The sequence below is a fragment of the Colletes gigas genome, unplaced genomic scaffold (genome assembly GCF_013123115.1).
Source record: "Colletes gigas isolate AHSC1104 unplaced genomic scaffold, ASM1312311v1 Colletes_gigas_Sc00051, whole genome shotgun sequence".
NCBI classification, from domain to species: Eukaryota; Metazoa; Arthropoda; class Insecta; order Hymenoptera; family Colletidae; genus Colletes; species Colletes gigas.
In genome coordinates this window covers 32,752-51,797 of record NW_025106680.1, presented here as the reverse complement: position 1 = coordinate 51,797, position 19,046 = coordinate 32,752, and the positions used below count along the sequence as shown (strand labels likewise).

Genomic DNA, 19,046 nt, shown 5'->3' with positions numbered 1-19,046 from the left:
ACGTTGGCCAAGTCACCTCTAATAATAGCATCGGACTGTACGATTACTTTTCCGTGCAAAACGATATTCTGCGAACCGCATAAAACGGTGTGCCTGCTAACTTTGTTCCCGGACGCCTGAAACATTAAAATCGAAAGAGGTTAGGTTGACGTTTGTTTACCAATACACAGTTCTCTTCTTCTTACCGTCTCGACGTATTCCGCCTTGTTATGATACATGTCTTGAATTTCCATCTTGATTCGAGATCACAAACACTTGATACAAACCAATAAAAATTTCACAACTTTAGTTAAAATATACGAACAACGGTAAGGAATATCAAGACGGTTGGTCACCGCCTTCTGTCATCGCATATCGCATTACACTGAACGTAATAGACCAGTGGTTCTTAACTTTCTTTTTCTACGAACATCTCACAATACTTGAATGAAATTCACGGGAGTCCGTACACCACAAATTAAGAATCACTGCAGTAGACTGAACATACGCGCCATCTGTCTTCGAGTGACACCAATCACAAAGCCCGCGGCGGCAAGATTGATTTAAACTTCGAGATATCGGAACGCGTTCGAAAACGAAACAAAATGTCTGGCGATAGATAGAATCAGACTACTTATTACAAGATGAATTACATACTTATTTATTACAATATTATGTATATTTGTATACGTACATCGCAACTTAGCAATTTCTCTTCGAGTTTTTAAAAGGGCACGAAATTAAGGATAACAACTTCTTTTATTTAATTAAAAATTTCATTAAAGTACCAATTTTTGTCAGGTAACAAAAAAAATCAATATTCAATTTGAACGAATTAAATAAATACTAGAGTATTTACTGACATAGCCAGTAAAGAAAAAATTGGTTTAAAAGCACAGACATCTATCCCAATTGAAATTCAGTCTAGCAAAAATCATACCATCAAATCAAAATGGACGTGTTTCAGCTAGTTAACCGACCTAGCCACTGTGCTGCAAAGAGTTAAAAATGGCGGTACGTGTCCAATGTGTTCAAGTCAGGGTACCATGGCAACCAGGTGTCTAGGAAGTTGGATACCAGCAAGACAACGCAAAGGGAAGTCGGTTTCCACGGTGGTGTCTCGATCGTGAATAAATCGCATTCGGCGATGTCGTTGTTCAAGACGAAAGAATGGTGGCGAACGGTGTGCGGGGCGAACGAAGTTTTCGACGGGCATAGCTTACTGGTAGCGCCATTGTTTGGCGAAGACAAGAAGGATATACTCGTGGTGGGCAGTCACGACGGTTACCTGAGAATGTACAGTCCCTCCTCGCAATGGTTGGAAAACGATAAATGCCCGAGCAATTACAAGTCCACGGACTTGATGATCGAGACTCGAATCGGTGACTGTATCGTTGACGTCAAAGTCGGAAAATTTGTATCGTGAGTATGTAACTTGAAGCATACCCAATTTGGAGAAACGTTATTTGAAATACTGTTCGAAGGAAAATTTTCTCTACTTCGATTCAACGCGTGAACAAATCATAAATCGATTTGTTCGTTGCAGAGGCTCGCAGGATCTTCGACTGGCGGTACTGACGCCCGCGAAATTGACCGTCTACAACGTGAGTCTGAAGGATGAATCCATGGAATACGGTTCGGTTTGAGACTTTTCTCTAAAGGTTCTCGAAATAAAAAGAATTTGCCTGTTTCAAATATCTTTTTTTATCCCAACAGGAGACCGTTGCGAACTGGCAGTCGCTTACGAGCATTCGTTGCCGCGATTCCCAGCTTCTCTGACGTCTGGGCCATTTGGCGGCGTCCGTGGCAGGGAATTTCTCTGCGTGCAGTGCTTAGACGGTACGCTTCTCTTTTACGAGCAAGAGATGTTCGCGTTTAGTCAGGTTCTCCGAAATCGATTGCTACCAGAGCCGATCATCTACATTTCGCGGAACGATCTGTTCGTCACCGCGAGCACTCGTTGGTTCATCGAGTGTTACAGGCACGTGAGTCCTTCTGCTGTTTGACACGTCACGGATAAAAATTGTACCGTAAATTGGGTAAAGTGGCATTCTTTCGAAAGAAATTTTTTCACCAGACTCTGTCTATGTTTTCTATCGTTCGGATCGTCTAGGTACCAAACAATGGCGGAGTTTGCCAGGAGTAGAGACGAATCCAACGACGCTGACCAGCGGCCTGACGTCGAGACTCTCGAACCAGACTGGTGCTACAACATCGGCGAGGCCATCCTCGACATCCAGGCTGTCACCTTGAGCAGCTTCGAGGTTGGAATCATAGCGTTGGGAGAGAAGCATCTGTACTGTCTGAAAGACAACTGCTCGTCTGTCAAGTACGCCAAGAGGCTCGAATACAAGCCCCTCTGCTTTCGAGCCTACGTTATCGGTAATTTGTCACAGCCGTCATATTGGTTGTTTGCTCGTTCAAATCGCGCGCCATTTACATTCGGCGGTACTTTTCGAGTCGTCGCGAAGAGTCGATAGATATCTTCTAGCGAAATAAAAAATAGTTTTGGTAATAGGGTCACTGGAGCTGCGTCCGTACAAAGTTTAAAATCTGTTTGTATTTCCGAGATCGCTCGTTTCGAGTCTACGCGGACACCTAATAGGGGTTAAACGAGTGTTTCCGATAACAGGGGCCTTATTTGTGTTGTCCGCTAATATCGATCAAGAGTAAAACGTTCTTTCAAGTCCCGTTCGCGTGGACGATCGATGGCTAACGACTCGACGACGCGTTTAAGTAGTTTTAATAGGCTGGAGAACGGCCGCGCTAATTGACCGCGGTACTTTCAGAGCCGGACGGGAAGTTGATGGTGCTCGTAATTGCCGACACGAGCACTCTCATGATTTACGAGGGCACCACGCTCAAGTGGTCGGCGCAGTTGCCTTTTGCTCCGGTCACCGTCGCGAGGGCTCAGCTTCAGGTAAGTTTGCCTGCCATCCTATCCCTTTTCGTCCAAGTGGATACTTCCTTCTTTCGCCAGCCAGCCACTTCTGGCGAACGAACATAGTCGAAAAACATCTAACGTTCGGCGTCCACTCGAGATTTTACTCGTCAGAGTTAGAAGCTTCAGCGCAAGCAAAGGGAAGAACTGGAAAAGTTTCTTCGTGTCTAAACTCGGATCATTTGCTCGAAAGGCAACTGCGCTATTAAACGACGAGCAGAGGAGTACAAATTCATAAATTCGAGAACAAGCCCGCGGGCGGACTGTTGTTCAAATATTCTACAATCACTAATTTTTCTAGAATTATTAATCTTTCGGTTATAAATAAATGTTGGCCTGCACGACCTACCCATCCGTTAGAAAATGATTCGTTCGAGAACTGTCTGGCTAAAATAGGACGGTGCATTATCCAACATAAATCATATGCGACGTACATCTAATGGAACTTCTTCCAATAAATCGTGGGTTCGATTATTCAAGAAATTGACATAAGATTGACCTGTTGATCGCTCGTCGAAGGAAACAGATTCGATTACATTATCGTCAATTATCTTCGACCATAAATTTATATCGCATTGTTCCTGACGATTTGATCTGAGAATAGCGCGGATCAAGATTTCCAGATGCAGAAAATAACTCGAGAAAAAGGTCGAACGGGGCAATCGTTTCTATGAAAATTTATCGTTGCTTTTGTTCCTGATCGACCGATGATGTGGGCTCCGCGTGTTACGATACCTTCGAGGTTAGGTTTAAAAGGAGCCTCTGGCTATACATTGTCTTTACGTAATATTGTTTTGTAACATGCATGCATTGTACGCAAGCTTTACTTATTTGCATATCAAAGATGATTAATAATAATAGTAGTGATACACGCATTTATTCTTTTACTTAACGACTGTATTTATCGAGTAAAAACAAAATACTAAAATGTACAAGTATACTAAACAGGATGAACAGGATGAAAAGCACTTAATCGACAAGCCGTATCGATGGAAATAGAATAAATTTCTGAGATCAAGGTCGCGCGAAGGCCACAGTACGTTCGAACAAGTGCGTTTTGAGCACCTACAATGGTACAGCAAAAGGTAGAATACAAGGACACGCAACACGTAGAAGGACAAACGTCGTTGGCAATTATCGTCCCAACTTTATCTTTTCGTTATCGTTGCACACAGCGACCAACAAGGTTGCCATTGTTGTCCTTCCGGAAGATAGAGTAACTGTCGGTTCATTAATTGCCTCGATAGGGTAACTGTTCCAGCAATCGGACATTTACGGGAAAATAAATGTTCCGTTCCTCAGAAAATAATCAAAGCAATGGCTGTAATCTTTTTTAAATGTCGTCTTTCGCGCTTCGCTAACTCCAAAGAGGACTACCCCAGTTGGGAGGGATAGAAATGTTCAACTTACGAATCACGTGTTCATTTTAAGAATTATTACGAATACCGTCGATTACTCGGACAGCTATCCTATCGAGAAGCATGGTCTACGTTGATACGGAAGCGTACAATTGACGATCGTCCAATGGTTTCAGCATTTGCAGGGTGTAATCGTTGTTCTGTCGGAGGACGGTCGCCTGGAGGCTTGTTACCTGGGCGTGGAACCAGGATTGTTCATCGCGCCGCCGCTTCATCCGAGGGGATACGATTACGCAGCCGCGGAGCAACAGCTCGGAGAGCTACGAGCCCTGTTGAAGAAGAGCAAAACCTCAGGTGAAACTCGAAACGTGACATTTTTTTATTGTCGATAAAACCAGGTTAAGAACGATCGTTTTGTCAAGTTCCGTGGAATCCACCTATGACAGTCCTGGCGTATAATTTTTATACACACTATGAGTGGACGAACGATGATAATAATGAAAGCGAACGATCGAAATGTTGAGCAGACGAACGAACCAGCGACGCCACGGTGGACGCTGAGCTGATAGTCTCGGTGAACGTTTCGCCAGATTTGGAGGGTAACATTCTACCTGGAAACGATGATGTCTCGGACGACGACTCCGAGGGACGACCATTCGCGTGCAGAGTCGCCATAGAACTGTCCTCGTACGCCACGCTGCACGACGTCCAGATTTGTGTTTGCGTGTATCAACCCCTGGTCGCGACCCAGGATTTTTTCGTCGTCCCGTATCTCTGTAAGCCTCAAACTTTAACACTTTGACTGCCACGTCATCATCAAAATGTTAAAGTAAATGAACAGAATTCATGAATTTTAGCGAGGTGACGAAAATAAATACTAAGACAAAGATGTTACGTAGTTTACAATTATTGTGGTTTCATAAAAAATTGTATGGTTTTGATCTGGCAGCCAACGCGTTAAATCCGATCTGTGGCAGTGCCCAATTATACAGGGTGTTCCGTAGCTCTTTGAGGCCGAAATTTTAGGCGAACGACACACGTCGGAGACGGTGATTTACGTGAACGGAGACCTGTCGCCGATATCCTCGGAGATCGAGGTGGTCGTGACTTATCGAACGGACTCCGGCAGCTTGCGGACAGTTCGAAAAATCGGTCAGGTGCCGCTGAAGATGATGCTGAAGAGCTGCCCGCCCGAAAATGCCACCACCTTCACCACCGTCGTCAAACGCAACGAACCACTCGTCGGCTTCACCCAGCTGTTTCCTGGTAATTTAAGCTATTGACACAAAGTTCCAAAAGATTCTGCAGAGTTCGACTAAACCTGGACTTAAACGTCATCGAGATTGCCATTAATCAGTTTAGCGACCCCGAAAACTATGGATTTGATACCAATGTCGATTGTTTTCGATTATCTTACCCCCATAGTATTTTTGTTCAGATATTTTTCTATAAAAATTATAGTATTTCATTTAAAAAAACAAAGTAGACCTTCAAGTCTTCGAAACACTTTCACCTATAAAAAAGACAAATGCACTACGTAATGTATCCATTTAAACTGTGCAACTTATTTGTACAAAATTTTGTCGAGCAACGCATACTTTGGAAGTTATAGAGAGGCACAAGTTGCATAGACCACTTTGTATGTATGCATACAGATGCACGAAATAAAAGATAGCACCTGTAGCTACCTATGTGAACCGAAGGGTTAAACCGGCGAACCATCGTGGTTCCTTTTAGTTATTTTTTCGGGGCACGGATGGGGGAGGAGCAAGCACGAACGACCCCCTACCGTTCTCCTCTGTTCCTTCCGACGGGCTTTCGCCTTTGAAAATTATGGTCCGGGATACCTTACGATCGGAATCGGGACGTTTGAGACGATCGGGGCCACCTAATACGATAATCGTAGCTCGAAGAGGCCCGTGATCATTCGCCGCAAACCATGCTCTTCTTTTTACGGACGTTCGCGGCGCACCTGGCCGATTCCTAACCGTGTAATTTATGGGCACGGCGGGAACGCTCGTTGAGTATTTCGTTAACTCAATCGGGATCCGGGAGGGGCACGTTCGACCGATTTTGTAATTGAAACATTCGGTCGTAACATAAATAAATTCGGTTCTTTTTCTATTTATTATCCCCTTTAACCCTTTGCTATTCTTTCTCAGAATTCACCGGGGATCAGCTTCAGAGGCAAAGGCAGAACTGGAACGCGCTGGGTTTGAGACACGCGAAGAACGGCCATGCTGTTACGATTGTTTCCGGCAACGCGACCAATCGATATCGGGTGCAATCGAACGACGGATTGTCGACGACCTTGGTGGTTCAACAGCTGATCAACAGACTGAAGGACAAAACGACTGGGAACCACTCGGCGGCCATCGGCCAGAATCACATTCAGTTGGTGCACTCACGAATAGAGGCTCATTTTCTCGCTCGTCGAGAAATCGATAGGATAACGGTGACTGGATAACTCTCTTTCTCTCTCTCTCTCTTTCCTGTTCCATTTCCGTTGAGTCGAAACGCTTCTATTTATAGAAAATAAAGGCTTCTATGTGGTAATTCAAGCATTCTTCGGACAGGTTGGGTCATTCGAGACAGGTCACACCAGACACGGGCTGAATTTCATTCGAATAACATACAGGGTATCCCATTTAAATCGACTATCGATGACACCTAAACGTGTTTCAATCTTTTTATTCTGGATTTACATTGGGACAAATCCTACAAAGTATAAATAAATAATTCATGTTCTTTGTCTTAGGGAAGAAGCCAAGTGTCGTTAACCAACCACAGTTACTCTTAACATACTTAAGCCTTTTATAACTTTTTATGAATATGGTCTTACATTACCATAGAAGGTTCTTAACTAGGCTATATTTATCATACTAAGAAAATTCTGTTCAATTATACATCTACATTTCGAACATCAACCTTAATGTTTTCGAAGAGGATGCAAAGAATTTAGAAATAGTCTAGTTTGTACATAATGTCGAACCGTTCTTCAGGACGAATTCTTTGTTTCGATACGAACCAAAAAGTCCTTTTCCACTTTACAATCTGATACTTCGTTATCGAAATATAAGCGATTAAAGTTTTTGCACGGACGGGTGCAGAAATGGCCGCACGATCAGCTGACTGGAATACAAATGGCGCCAGAGGTTACGTCAGTAAACTTTAACTGCCCATGTCCTCGTAACGAAGCTTCGAAATGCAAAATGTCAAAGGACTTTTCGATTTCTTTTTGCACGAGGAATCGATCTCTTATATATATTTCGATCCTGAGCCGTGGATTAATATTCTGAACTTCGTCGTTCTCGTTGCCAGAACGAAATCGGGCTGCTGACAGTGCAATTGAGAAACATCGAAAGGAAGATGCTGCGAGCCGTGAGAGAAAGAAACAGTAAATCGTTACCGGACACCGGATTGCCATTCCTTTTCGACTCCACTTATCGTACGACCTTGGACTGTCTCGAAGCCCTTGTCAAAGCTAGAACGGTGAGTCCAAGACCCAGCGAACGAAAAGTGGAACGTCGATAACACGTTGCCGGTTGCAGGAACGAGACCGAACAGGACACGAGCTTTGGTGCAGTCTGAGGTTGTTGCTTCTGTTGTTGCGGCTTAACGCGAACGAAGAGAAATACGCCACGCTGGAGGCAGCGATTGGCTTCCGGCCACGACCGTGCGATCAGCTGGTAAGTACAGTACTATCTATCAGGTTGTCACGATTTCTGTGCATCGGGTTGTCGCAAGGTCGATCCCAGTTATTTTCTAGAACTACTTGCAGGGGGCACAGTCAATCTACAGTCTGTCGAATAGAATGGTGCTCAGTCTTGTAACTATATTCGTAGCTAAAGTCTAGCTATTTAAATCCGAAATACCCTGAAATAAATAACAAATGAATCAAGAAATATTAGTAAATGATTTATAAACGAATTTCGAATTGTGCAGAAGGTTCGAAAATATACTTTCACATATTTCGTGATTCCCCATCCCCCTCCCTTCAAATATGACTTCTGGCACCGCCCCTGCACACCTGTTGAGGATGCCCTGCTCTACTCAGTGCCCGCCCTAACGATGTTTGCCATTTCTCGTTAGGACTGGGAAGAAATTGCTGACGCGACGCTGACGACTCTCCTCAGATCCGTTTCGAAGAAGCCAACGATCACGGAGTCGAAGCCTCTGACGTGGAACACGGTCACGCCGATCGTGTCGACCAAGGAGCTGGCGAAGTTGAAGAAACGTTTGGTTCACGCGATCGAACGGCTCGATGAATCCAGGGGATCCGACATCGCGGAGATCGAACCCAGCGACGGCAACGACCTTATCTCCGTTTAGGCTAGGCGCACACTATCGACATTCCGTCGCTTAAACCGTTCAAAGGGGGACATGCCTCGACGAGGCCCACGAAAGAAAGAATTCAACTACCATATCGAATAGAAAAAAAATGTTCGAGAGCAACGTGAATCCGATCGAGAAATTTTCATGTCACCATACAGTTTTTTTACTTATTTTCTCGATACAATTTGAAAATGGCTACGTACTAACGAACACCGTTGGATTGAATAAAAAATAAAAAGCTATAGAGTTTGTTAGAAGTTGTTAAACGAGAATGGATTTTTTTGGAAATATTATTTTAAGTACTTTAGGTGAGGGGTTAATCCTTGACGAATGATGACAAAGTCTCGTAGCCTCGATCGCGGAAAATGTCGGGCGTAATCGAGTTGGGCAGTCGCGCGCGCATCGATCGACGATCGACGATCGACGCGGTAACTTTTACGTAAGTACGCGTGTCGTTCGACGCCAGGATAATTTTATTCTGCGATCCACGATCCGCGATCTGCGGCGTGCCGAGACGCGCGGCTCGAATCGCCGCGGTGATTCATTCTGGCGCCGCGATTCTGCTTTTCCGAGGTTAATTAATAGGAGGAACGCGGCCCGAGAGATCTGTCTTTGACTCGGGGCCAACAACAGTGCGCGCTTTGTTTCAACATTTTCTTGTACTCGCGCTCCGTGGCCCGTTCCAGATAATAATAAATAATTCAATTATAATAATTACAATTGTAGCTGCAACAGTAACGATATTTATTGTTATTATTGTTACCAGCCACAGTTCTGTGTCATTACAGAGAAAATATACTACCGCGTTTTGAATTATTTCAAAGGGTCCGTACCTAATTTCACTACGCTAAGTATATTTCCATTATGTTGGGACTGCATTTACTTTTATTGCTGTTGTTAGACATCGTCGTGTTTTCATTGTTTTCTTCGATGTCTGTCTCGCGTTATTAGTGGGAGAACGCTTTGGTACAAAATGTATAATACGAAGGTCTAAATGCAAAAATAGAGCGACATTAGTCTTCGATGTGAAGCACGCAGCAAAAATGATAGATGTTTGATTTCGTGTGCGGAATCGCAGAAAAGATCGATAGCGTCGTTATACTCGTTGCTCGGTGTGTTCGTATGATTAATAATGCGCGTAAAATACCGCACTCGATAAAAAGTGCCGAGAGATTTTCGAGGTCGTGCCTCTCGAGTAGTGACTACAAATCGATCACGACGTAGACTCGATGAATTTTTTTGTATTAGAAATATTCGAATCGCTTTCGTGATCGAAACATTCGGCGAATATTGTTTTAATATACCGTTCTCACAGATGACAATAACGATGTTGCGTAGTAATTCTAAGAAAACTAATTTTATTCTATTCTAACCATTTAGGAGCAGACAAATTTGTCCCTCCATGAAACTAGAAAATTCTATAAAAATGTTTTTTCAATTTATATACGAGTAATACTTGTAAAAGGTGAAAGGTTGCTGTTTCCTCTTAAGATAAGAATTATTCCATTATTTATCAATTATTCAAACAATAAGCGCCTAAGTCTGTAATCTACCATCCTGCAAAAGTAGGTTAAAATCGGAGAGAGACAGGTTGAGTTTTTTCCTTATCAATGCATCGCCCACTAGAAAGTTTTGCTCTCGATAGTGACTGTCTGAGTAAAACTCTCAAGTGGACACATAGAATTACTTTCATTCTCAATCTGCTGACTATTTACAAAAACCATATTTGTATACAAAACGATTGCTGATAAATTATTACAACATCATTTACTGAACTGTATAGGCATCATATACCAAGTATGGAATATTTATATTGTACACTAAAGTTCGAAAACTTGTAGTTCAATATCAGATGTAGGTTGTTTAAAACAGATGTAACACGCCATACATAGATACAGTGTGCAAAAAGAGATCGGTAAGTCCTTTACCATTTTCTAATCCGAGGTTCTGTTATCGAAATATAAGCGGTTGAATTTTTTGCGCGCGCGAACATATGGATATGTGCTTTGCGCGTGGACGTGCTGCCGCGCGATCAGCTGATTATGATATAAATAGCCTGCGTCGGGAGTCGCATCAGTGAACTTCAACTGCTTATATCTCGGTGACGATGCCTCAGATTGTAAAATGGCAAAGGACATTCCGATTTCATTTCGTACGAAGAACCGATCCTGAGGAAAGGTCCCACGGTTATAGAAACCATAAACGTTCTATTCAGTCTGATTGTCTTTTATTAATTTCTCACTCGTAACAAGGATTAATGTTTAAATTTCTAATTATATTAAAATTCGTTTAATTCTCTTTCCTTAGAGTGAATACTCTTGCTCCGCAAGACGGAAGATGTCTGAAACAATATTTCATAAATATTTCCATTTAGAAGGGAAACTTCCACTTAGAAACGACGTCCGCTAATTCCGACGATACTTTTATATTTTCGAATCGACGAGGCGGTCAAATTTTAAATATCAAAAATAGCGTAGCAGCTATTATTACGATCAAGGACAGAAATAACGTAATCGCGTGGGAAACATAGGAACGATTGTTCGGTTCCCGAAATTTACTTTATTCTTAAAATATGTTCCTATAAATATAAATTCCTACCGAAGATCGGTGCTTCTGCGGAACAGATCAGAAATTCTCGTCTCAGCGACGAAAAAAAAAATCTGAATTCAAATATTCAATTAAACTAATTATTAGAATGTATAGAATGTTATTTGGTGGGGGGTAATTTCGGTGTCTAAAATTGATCGGTGGTCCCGATCGCGTGGGCAAGGTCTTGTTGGAAAAATGGCGACTGCTTCTCAGGGTGTATTCCTCTGCGAAACGGCAACGTCTCCTGCGCATGGCAGCGAGCTCGAGCGTTTTATCGCTGTTCGCGGAGCTTTTGTCCGAGGCCGATTCGAGGAACGCGCGTTCGTCGTCGGAAGCGGCGCGTTAGAGGAAATACCGCATCCTCGATGAGGCATCGAGTGACAAATGGACGCGCGAATCCTCTCTGCCGTTACCCCCCTCGCCGCCTCGCCCCCCCTCGTCGGCGTTCGTCGGTGCAACCGAGGTCCGCGTTCTTCTCCTATCCCGCGCGCTCTCGCCCCCTTTGATCGTCTTTCCGCTTCTCCTTCGGCCTGTTCTTCGGCCGGCAAGGGGACACGCGCGCGATCGGCGCGTCGGTTGAACGTGGATTACGCGGAAACTCGCTGGTGGCTTTGTAATCGTCCTTCCCGGAAGAAAGAACGATCCGACGCCGGGAACGATCAAGCTTGATTCTTGCCAGCGCTCAAAGGACGCGACACGACGGGGGGAAAAAAATTTCTATCGTTGTGTAACGCGCACACGCGCGACGCCGTGAACTATGAGCACGCAAAAATCGGAGAACCTGACCGTTATCGCCGGGGACCGTGAGCGACGGCCATCTTGGAAATTTATACGACACGAATCGAGGACGATAATCGTAAAATCCAAAGAAATGTATTTCCCAGACAAAATTAATTCGACGAAACGATGAAACTATTTTTGGAAATTCTATTTTTTCTACTTCTTTTTCTAGCGCGATGGTATCACTTGGGCTTGATATATCTATCGAATAGGGGTGCATCTGTTTCTTATCTTTGAGTGTTATGTCTGGTCTGTTGGGTGTAATTGTTTAATCTGTGTGTATCCTGCGGTTCCACAAGACATTTTATTCTTTGTTTTCAAGTAATATCTCAGGTGCGTTGTTTGCAATACGGTTGTTTTCTTTTGCACGAGGTTCGAGCATCGTTGCTACTTTTCATTGTGAATATTATTTTCGTCGTGTTTTAAATTTAATAAACACGCCTTATTTTTAGTTTCTTTTTTTCGAGCAGCGCTTTCTTCTTCGTTTCAACTTTTTTATTACCAGTCTTCGTCAAAATATACACACGTATAAAAAGAATCGGATAGAGAGAAGGGAATCGGAGAATAAAAATTCGAAAAGCACAGAAAATAAATGTTTTAAATAGTTTTTTCAGGAATCATAATGATTTTGCTATTCATCCAAAATTAGTGAAGTCAATAAAGACAATCCTCTAATCTATTGACGAGAAAAAGAAAGATGAATTTTTCAAGGAATTGCGAGTCGTGTTGGGTCAGACGTTTCAGTCAGCCTTCGTCAGGACATATTCCCCTTATAATCATGGTACCATATTCTCCTGCGTCAAATCTGCTACACCGATTTTAAAAAAAAAAACTCAGTACGAAACAAAATATTTTAACACGTGTTTTGTAATATATTTTAAATGCGTTTTATTTTAAATAAATATACGAGTTCGAATTATTATTTAGAAAGGGAAGGGGCCCGCGAGCTCGCCTAAATTGCCGAGAGAGGTCCCTGGAAAAAAGATAAAGAACCACTGCTCTAAACAATCAATCCCAGGACACTTGATAGCTACGTGACATCGAGTCACTAGCCATCGTCCGAGGCCCACCCGCGAGGGCGCATAGTTTATGTCAAGGCCCCATTCAGTCCTCGGCCCAGTCATAAATTCTCCGAAAGCGAAACAACGTTGGGCTATCTGCCTTCAAAACAATCTTAAAACACGTTGATGCGACGGTATAAATAAAAATAAGTAATTACTTCCAGCGTCCTATCATTTTGTTCTGGACTGTACCACCTCGGAACTAACAATCTTATTTCACCCTGCAATACATATTATATTAGGTCGTTCCATAAGTTCTCAGATCGTCGAGGATAATGTTCGTAACTTATTATACTTCGGATCGTTGGTACAAATTTCAATCTCAGGTGTCCGATTACTGGGACACGGTATTAATTTTTAGTTCATCGAAGGATATTGATGTAGAAATAAGATATTGCAGAAACGACAGGAAAAAAAATCACCGATAAAAACGATCGTTTTCATTCATGTTTGGGGGGGGAGGGAGGTAGAGCTAAGGTTAGAAGTAAGAAGTTAAATATAATTAAATGGCAAACGAACTAGTATTAATAGAACGACTATTCATCTATTATGACGTTCAGGTCGTGGTGGATCTAAAAAACTACAAAGATTCCCGGAATCGTTCGTTCTTGGGAATTTCGAGTCTCTTTCGAGACACAGATTCGAACGCTCATCGTAGACGTACGTATCTAGGCTGTCCTCGAATAGCTCCGGAGAATTCCAACGTGCATTTTATTGCTCTTCGTTTGGAAAACATAACCCCAAAAGTACGTTTACGTATCGCGGTACGAACTCCTCGGACGACATAATATTTGCAGAGGTGAGAATTCGCACATGTAGCGGGGTTTCCAACAAGACCGATCGAACTTTGGGTCGAAATAACATGAAAACCACAAAAGACAATCCGGTGCTCGTTACTTTACCTTCGTGCTGCTTTATGGAAGTATAATATCGTTCGAACAACCATTAATTTTCAACAGCTGTGTATCTTTTCGCGATGCGGTTCGAAAAACAAATATGCCGGCCATGATGATTCTAAGTTCCAATCGCTCTCATAGGAAAACTCTCATAGCAAGGAACGAGGCTTAAGAGAAATTACTCGTCAAATTAATTTTAGGAAAAATAAAGATTGGGAGTTACAACACGGTTCGGAAAAAACAAATATGGTGGCCATGACGATTATAAGTTCCAAGTATAGCGTTAATACCCGTAATGTAACCGGTGGCTATTTTTAGGTTTTTCGTATTGTAATCTCTTGAGTGAGAAGTCCAGTGACCAACGTCTTTCTTTACGAACGGAGTCTACGTGATTGCTGGTACTGTTCCAGGGAAGAGACCCGGGCGGGAAGGAAACGATTCTCCGTTGGCTGGGGACCCGGGGAACCGTTCTCGCGTCTCCTCGAACGGCCGCCATTGCCTCCGGAAGCAATTGATTGCGAGCGCCGCTAATTAGTTTACCATGCCCGATAAAGGCTGCCTCTTTGCCTCGGCTACTAAATAGGAACGCACGCTCGATTCGTGTCCCTCCGTCGCTCCTCATCCCCCCTCGCGGTCCAACGTTTCCCGACCTCTCCCGCGCGTCTGCTGGGCTAAGGCAGGATACGTCGTTTCCGGAAACGCGATCAAGATTACGCACGAACCGTACGCCGCAACCTTCTTCCTTTTACGCTCGAGATTGCGTTCCTCCGCTCGTGGATCGGCCTCGAAAACACGCCGCGGAAAAAGAGCAACGTTCCCCACGACGAAATTTGGATTAACGGTGCAAAAAACATAAATAACATTCCATCGAATTCACGCGTCGCTCCGTTTAATTTCGCCGTCCCGTGCCACGCTAAATTTACCCTTGAACCGCTTAATTATTCCAGCATCATCCTCCGCGGTACCACTTGAACTACTTTGCCCATCTACTGAACCGCGTTACACTACGCGATCTACTTTCACAATTGACGTTGGTCGATCGCGTCAAGAAAAACTTTGGTCGCTTTGGTCGAGCTTTTATGCTTTTATGCTTTCGACGTATATAAAAATATATTTAGAACACGTTCTTTAGTTTCTAGGGACTCTGGTGAAACTTCTAACCTTTTGATTCTAATGATTACTAGATAATATCACTAGCGTAAGATTCTGCGAATACTCTTAATGTCGCCGCGCTAACTTAGGCCGCGTTCTCGAAGGTGACAGAAGTGGGAGGTTCTCACCCTTTTGTTTCAGAGGAGACGAGACCCAGACACGATCTAGACACCGAACCAGTAGCATCTAAATACATTTATTATCGTTAACCTGTGCTTGAAAGAGTACATTTTTAAATTGTTTCGACCAGACGGGTCTAGCGAAACAGCGATAGTTTTGTGCCTCCTACGGTGGAAGGCTGAAAGGTTCGAAGGTGACCCGGTGACTGGAGGATTCTACGACACCGAAGGAAAGAGTTGCGCTCTGTAATATCGCGCTGCCCGAGGGCCAGCAGCGGTGGACGTCGAGGGGCACCGGTTTTTGGTTATCGTGGCCAGGCAATATTTCGGTAGAGGGATGCTTCTTGTCGGCGCGCATGATTTAAAAGCGGACCACCTTGCTAAATTCTCCATCTCCGGGACCACCAATGGAGCCCTTTTCGGGGAGGACTAAGTCACCGTGAGAGCGGTAATCGGGGATAACGAGCCAGGGGAACAGGGGGCCAGAGGCGCGCGCGGTTAGAATCCTCTCAGGGCTCTCGTTCCGACCAATTACCTCTCTCCTCGACTCCTACCCTAAATACCTATTGCCTCTCTTCTTCGGAGGTCGATATCCGACCGACACTGGCCCGATCGGACCGTCGAACCCCTGGGAATCGCTCTGCGTTTTCGACTTTTCGTCTACCTGACGAACATTCTTCGCGGTAACAACATCCTCTTCACGCGAACTCGCTTTCGTTCCACCCTAATTGTCGATCTCGAACCACATTTCGACATTAACATTCTTTTATAAACATTCTCTAAATTTCTACATAGATCGACGCTTCAATTTTATTTTATATTCGATCGGGAAATACCACTGTGCTCACGGTAACTGGGTGCAACCTAAATCATACGATCAACGTTTCGACAAATTTATTCGTCGCATTAAAATAAAAAACCGGAATGCAACCACGAGAACACTACGTGGAAGCAGGTTGAAAGGAAGAGGTTCGGTTAATAAGGATGTTTTACAACCTAACCCAACTCAATCCTTAACTTATAATCTAACTTAAACATCAGATAAACGAAAGAATGCTATTGTATACAAAGATGAGACGAATGATGAAGCGATAGAATATCATGGGAAATGGGAAAGAATAAAACAACGAACCGCATATTTAAGAGAAGTGGAGGAATCTGTGGAACGTGTATCGAGTGGGAAAGAGTTAACCCTCGAATACAACATAGGGGTCTACTAGATTCCTGTCTATCTTCTCGTGGTTACGTCTTTCATAAATAATGACATTCGAGTTCCTTCGCTAGGGAGAATGTTTATGGTGTCAATATTATGGCACGATATCTCCTATCCAATTAATAAAATTTATTGGTTAATAACTTACGAGACATTAGATTTCTTCTCGCCTTCTTGAAAGCTAAAGTATAGGATGATTGTTTTTCTTATTTAGTCCTCTAGAATCCATTGACAAATTTTAGCTATTAAACACTGGGACATCCTGTATTCGTTACACAGTATAATTCCTCTCGCATAGACCCTCAGTTAGGGTTCGAATGGGGACAATTTGGATAGAGCAGACATTATTTCACGAGCCTCGTGACTCGCCTTTGACGTTGCCGAAATTTTTTATATTTGTGAACAATGTCAACCGACCCAGAAACGAAAATCCAGACCAAATAAAAAATGATGCGTCTGTCCATTTGACTGTCAACTCGTAGCCGTCGATCAGCCGCGAATAACAAGGAAAAAAATGCCAGCGAGAGAACAGTTCGCGGTGAAGGGTATTCGTTCGTGTTGTCGAAAAAAGGAACGTGAAAAAAAAACAGAGCTCGTCTTAACGGATCCATAAATCATCCGTAAGTGCCGACGGTCGGAGGACTCGACGACTTCATAGATCGACGAAAATCGTTAAACCCGCAAACGAGGGTCGCACAGATGAACGGGCAGATAGTCAAGACTCGCGCTAATGACTGGCTTCCGCGACCCTCGCAAAATTTACAGCCTGTCCATCGCTCGAGCTTGTGCCCCAGACTGAGCGGCGAGTACAGTATTACCTAATACGTTGGTTCCTAACCTGACCTCCCAACGGGGTCGTTAAAGATCTTCCGAACGATTATTTTTACAGGAAACTTGATCGCAAAAATTTGTATAGAAAACTGGATAGCGCGGGACCTGAAGATGACAATTCCAAAAATTTGTATGGAAAAAAGATGGATAATATCGGTCTTTAAATGTGTTCCATCGGTTTTTGAGAGGGTTATAATCTTCTTAGACGCGATCCAGTTGTCTCCAAGCGAAAAGACCCAAGGTGTCGATTCGTCGAAAATAGTATCGCGATAGTTCGCGTTTCGTGGATTTGACCGCAAGATCGTCCGGGAACGTCTGTTCAACGTTTTCGAATCGTTTATTTTGCTAATTCAAACAAATTTCGCGGTCCATCCCATAAGGTTTACGGCGCGCGCCTGGAACGTTTCCCTCGCGATCGGCGTGGTTTCTCTCCGACGAACCTTAGATTCGATTAAATCGAATTTATTTAACGGACAATAAAACTCTGTAACACGAAGCGAAAAGAAAAAAAATAAATTATTAAGAAGCAGCATCGACGAGAACGATCCTTGTGTATATTCTATCTACTATCGATTTTATAAACATATCGAAGCTTTCGTAAGAAATTCTATCATAGTTCGTTTTTTGCAGTTTTCCAAAATGTTCGATTTCGTTTCAATAAAAACCGTGTAAGTTAAGTGGTCCTCGTTCTATAACATTCAATTTTATTTTCACTTCTGGAATTATACGAGTCTGAATTAGGAGCTTATTATAACAAAATAATAGTGTTCTCACAACCAGACAACAACTTTACAAAAAATATTTGCTATTTATCGGGACTTTTAAGAACAAAAAATCTGTCAATCTTATGGTTCATGTAATTGACCCAAGATATAATGTTTATAAACCTTATTCGTAATTGGCACTTTACCCTAATCATCGGCTAGTATGACAGCTGTGTTCTCTATAACACGCGATGCGATAAATCGATCGTTTCCAAAAGGAGGAATTGTCGTGTCCTAATCAGAAAGCCACAGAAACGTTATGGAACGTTCCGTTCCCGCGCTTCCGCAGCTTCTCTCCACTCGCGTCCACTGGAAAAGTTTTTCTCCCGTCGCACGCAACAACCGCCTCGGGAGCTCTCCTCTTTCTCCCACTATACAGTTTGCCCTCTCCCTTCCTCCTGGCCGTTAGTCGCCGATTTTCATTTCTCGCAAATCTCAGTTTCGAAACGCCATACGTTCGAACACAGCGTTGCGATGTCGGCAAGAAATCTACAATGAAATTACGTAAAACATCATCTAACTAAAACGTTTCCTGAAATCATCGCGCGTCGATTAACCCTGGACCAAACTTTCCCCGATCGAGTTCACGTTCGATCGATAAGTAAACGTGGTCGAGAAGGATCAATAACGATAATCGAATTAGTCCCGTCGCGAACGCAACGTACAGGAGAGCAAACGATCGTTTCTCCCTCTACAGTCCGATCTCTCCCTTCCTCCTAGATTTTCTCTCGCCGCAATTCTCATTCTCTTCGTTCCGTTCGTAGTTTGCTTCGACCGTAAAATCGAATCCCTGGCGATTACTCGGCGAGTATCCATCGCGAAGTTACGTAAATCATTCCGAAACTAAAATGCTTCTCGTAAGCATCGTTCGTCGATTATTCAGGGTACAAGCTTTCCCCGATCGAGTTTACGTACGATCGATAAGTAAACGTGGCCGAGAAGGTTGGAAAACGATAATCGAATTAGTCCGGTCGCAAAAGTAACGTACGGGAGCGCGACCGAGTCGTTTCTCCCTCTCTTCTTCGAAA

The 19,046-nt window shown here is 43.3% G+C and overlaps 1 protein-coding gene across 1 annotated transcript; it reads left to right on the top strand.

The window, feature by feature from the left end:
* Nucleotides 1-1,126: 1,126 nt before the first annotated feature.
* LOC122403382 (protein PTHB1) lies at nucleotides 1,127-8,695 on the top strand. Its single transcript, XM_043406878.1, has 12 exons — nucleotides 1,127-1,401; nucleotides 1,526-1,614; nucleotides 1,696-1,960; nucleotides 2,093-2,361; nucleotides 2,748-2,899; nucleotides 4,455-4,632; nucleotides 4,806-5,054; nucleotides 5,305-5,544; nucleotides 6,441-6,733; nucleotides 7,600-7,770; nucleotides 7,830-7,967; nucleotides 8,371-8,695. Exons 1-12 carry the CDS (start codon nucleotides 1,127-1,129, stop codon nucleotides 8,608-8,610), a joined length of 2,559 nt encoding a protein of 852 aa, XP_043262813.1. The 3' UTR covers nucleotides 8,611-8,695.
* Nucleotides 8,696-19,046: the final 10,351 nt, after the last annotated feature.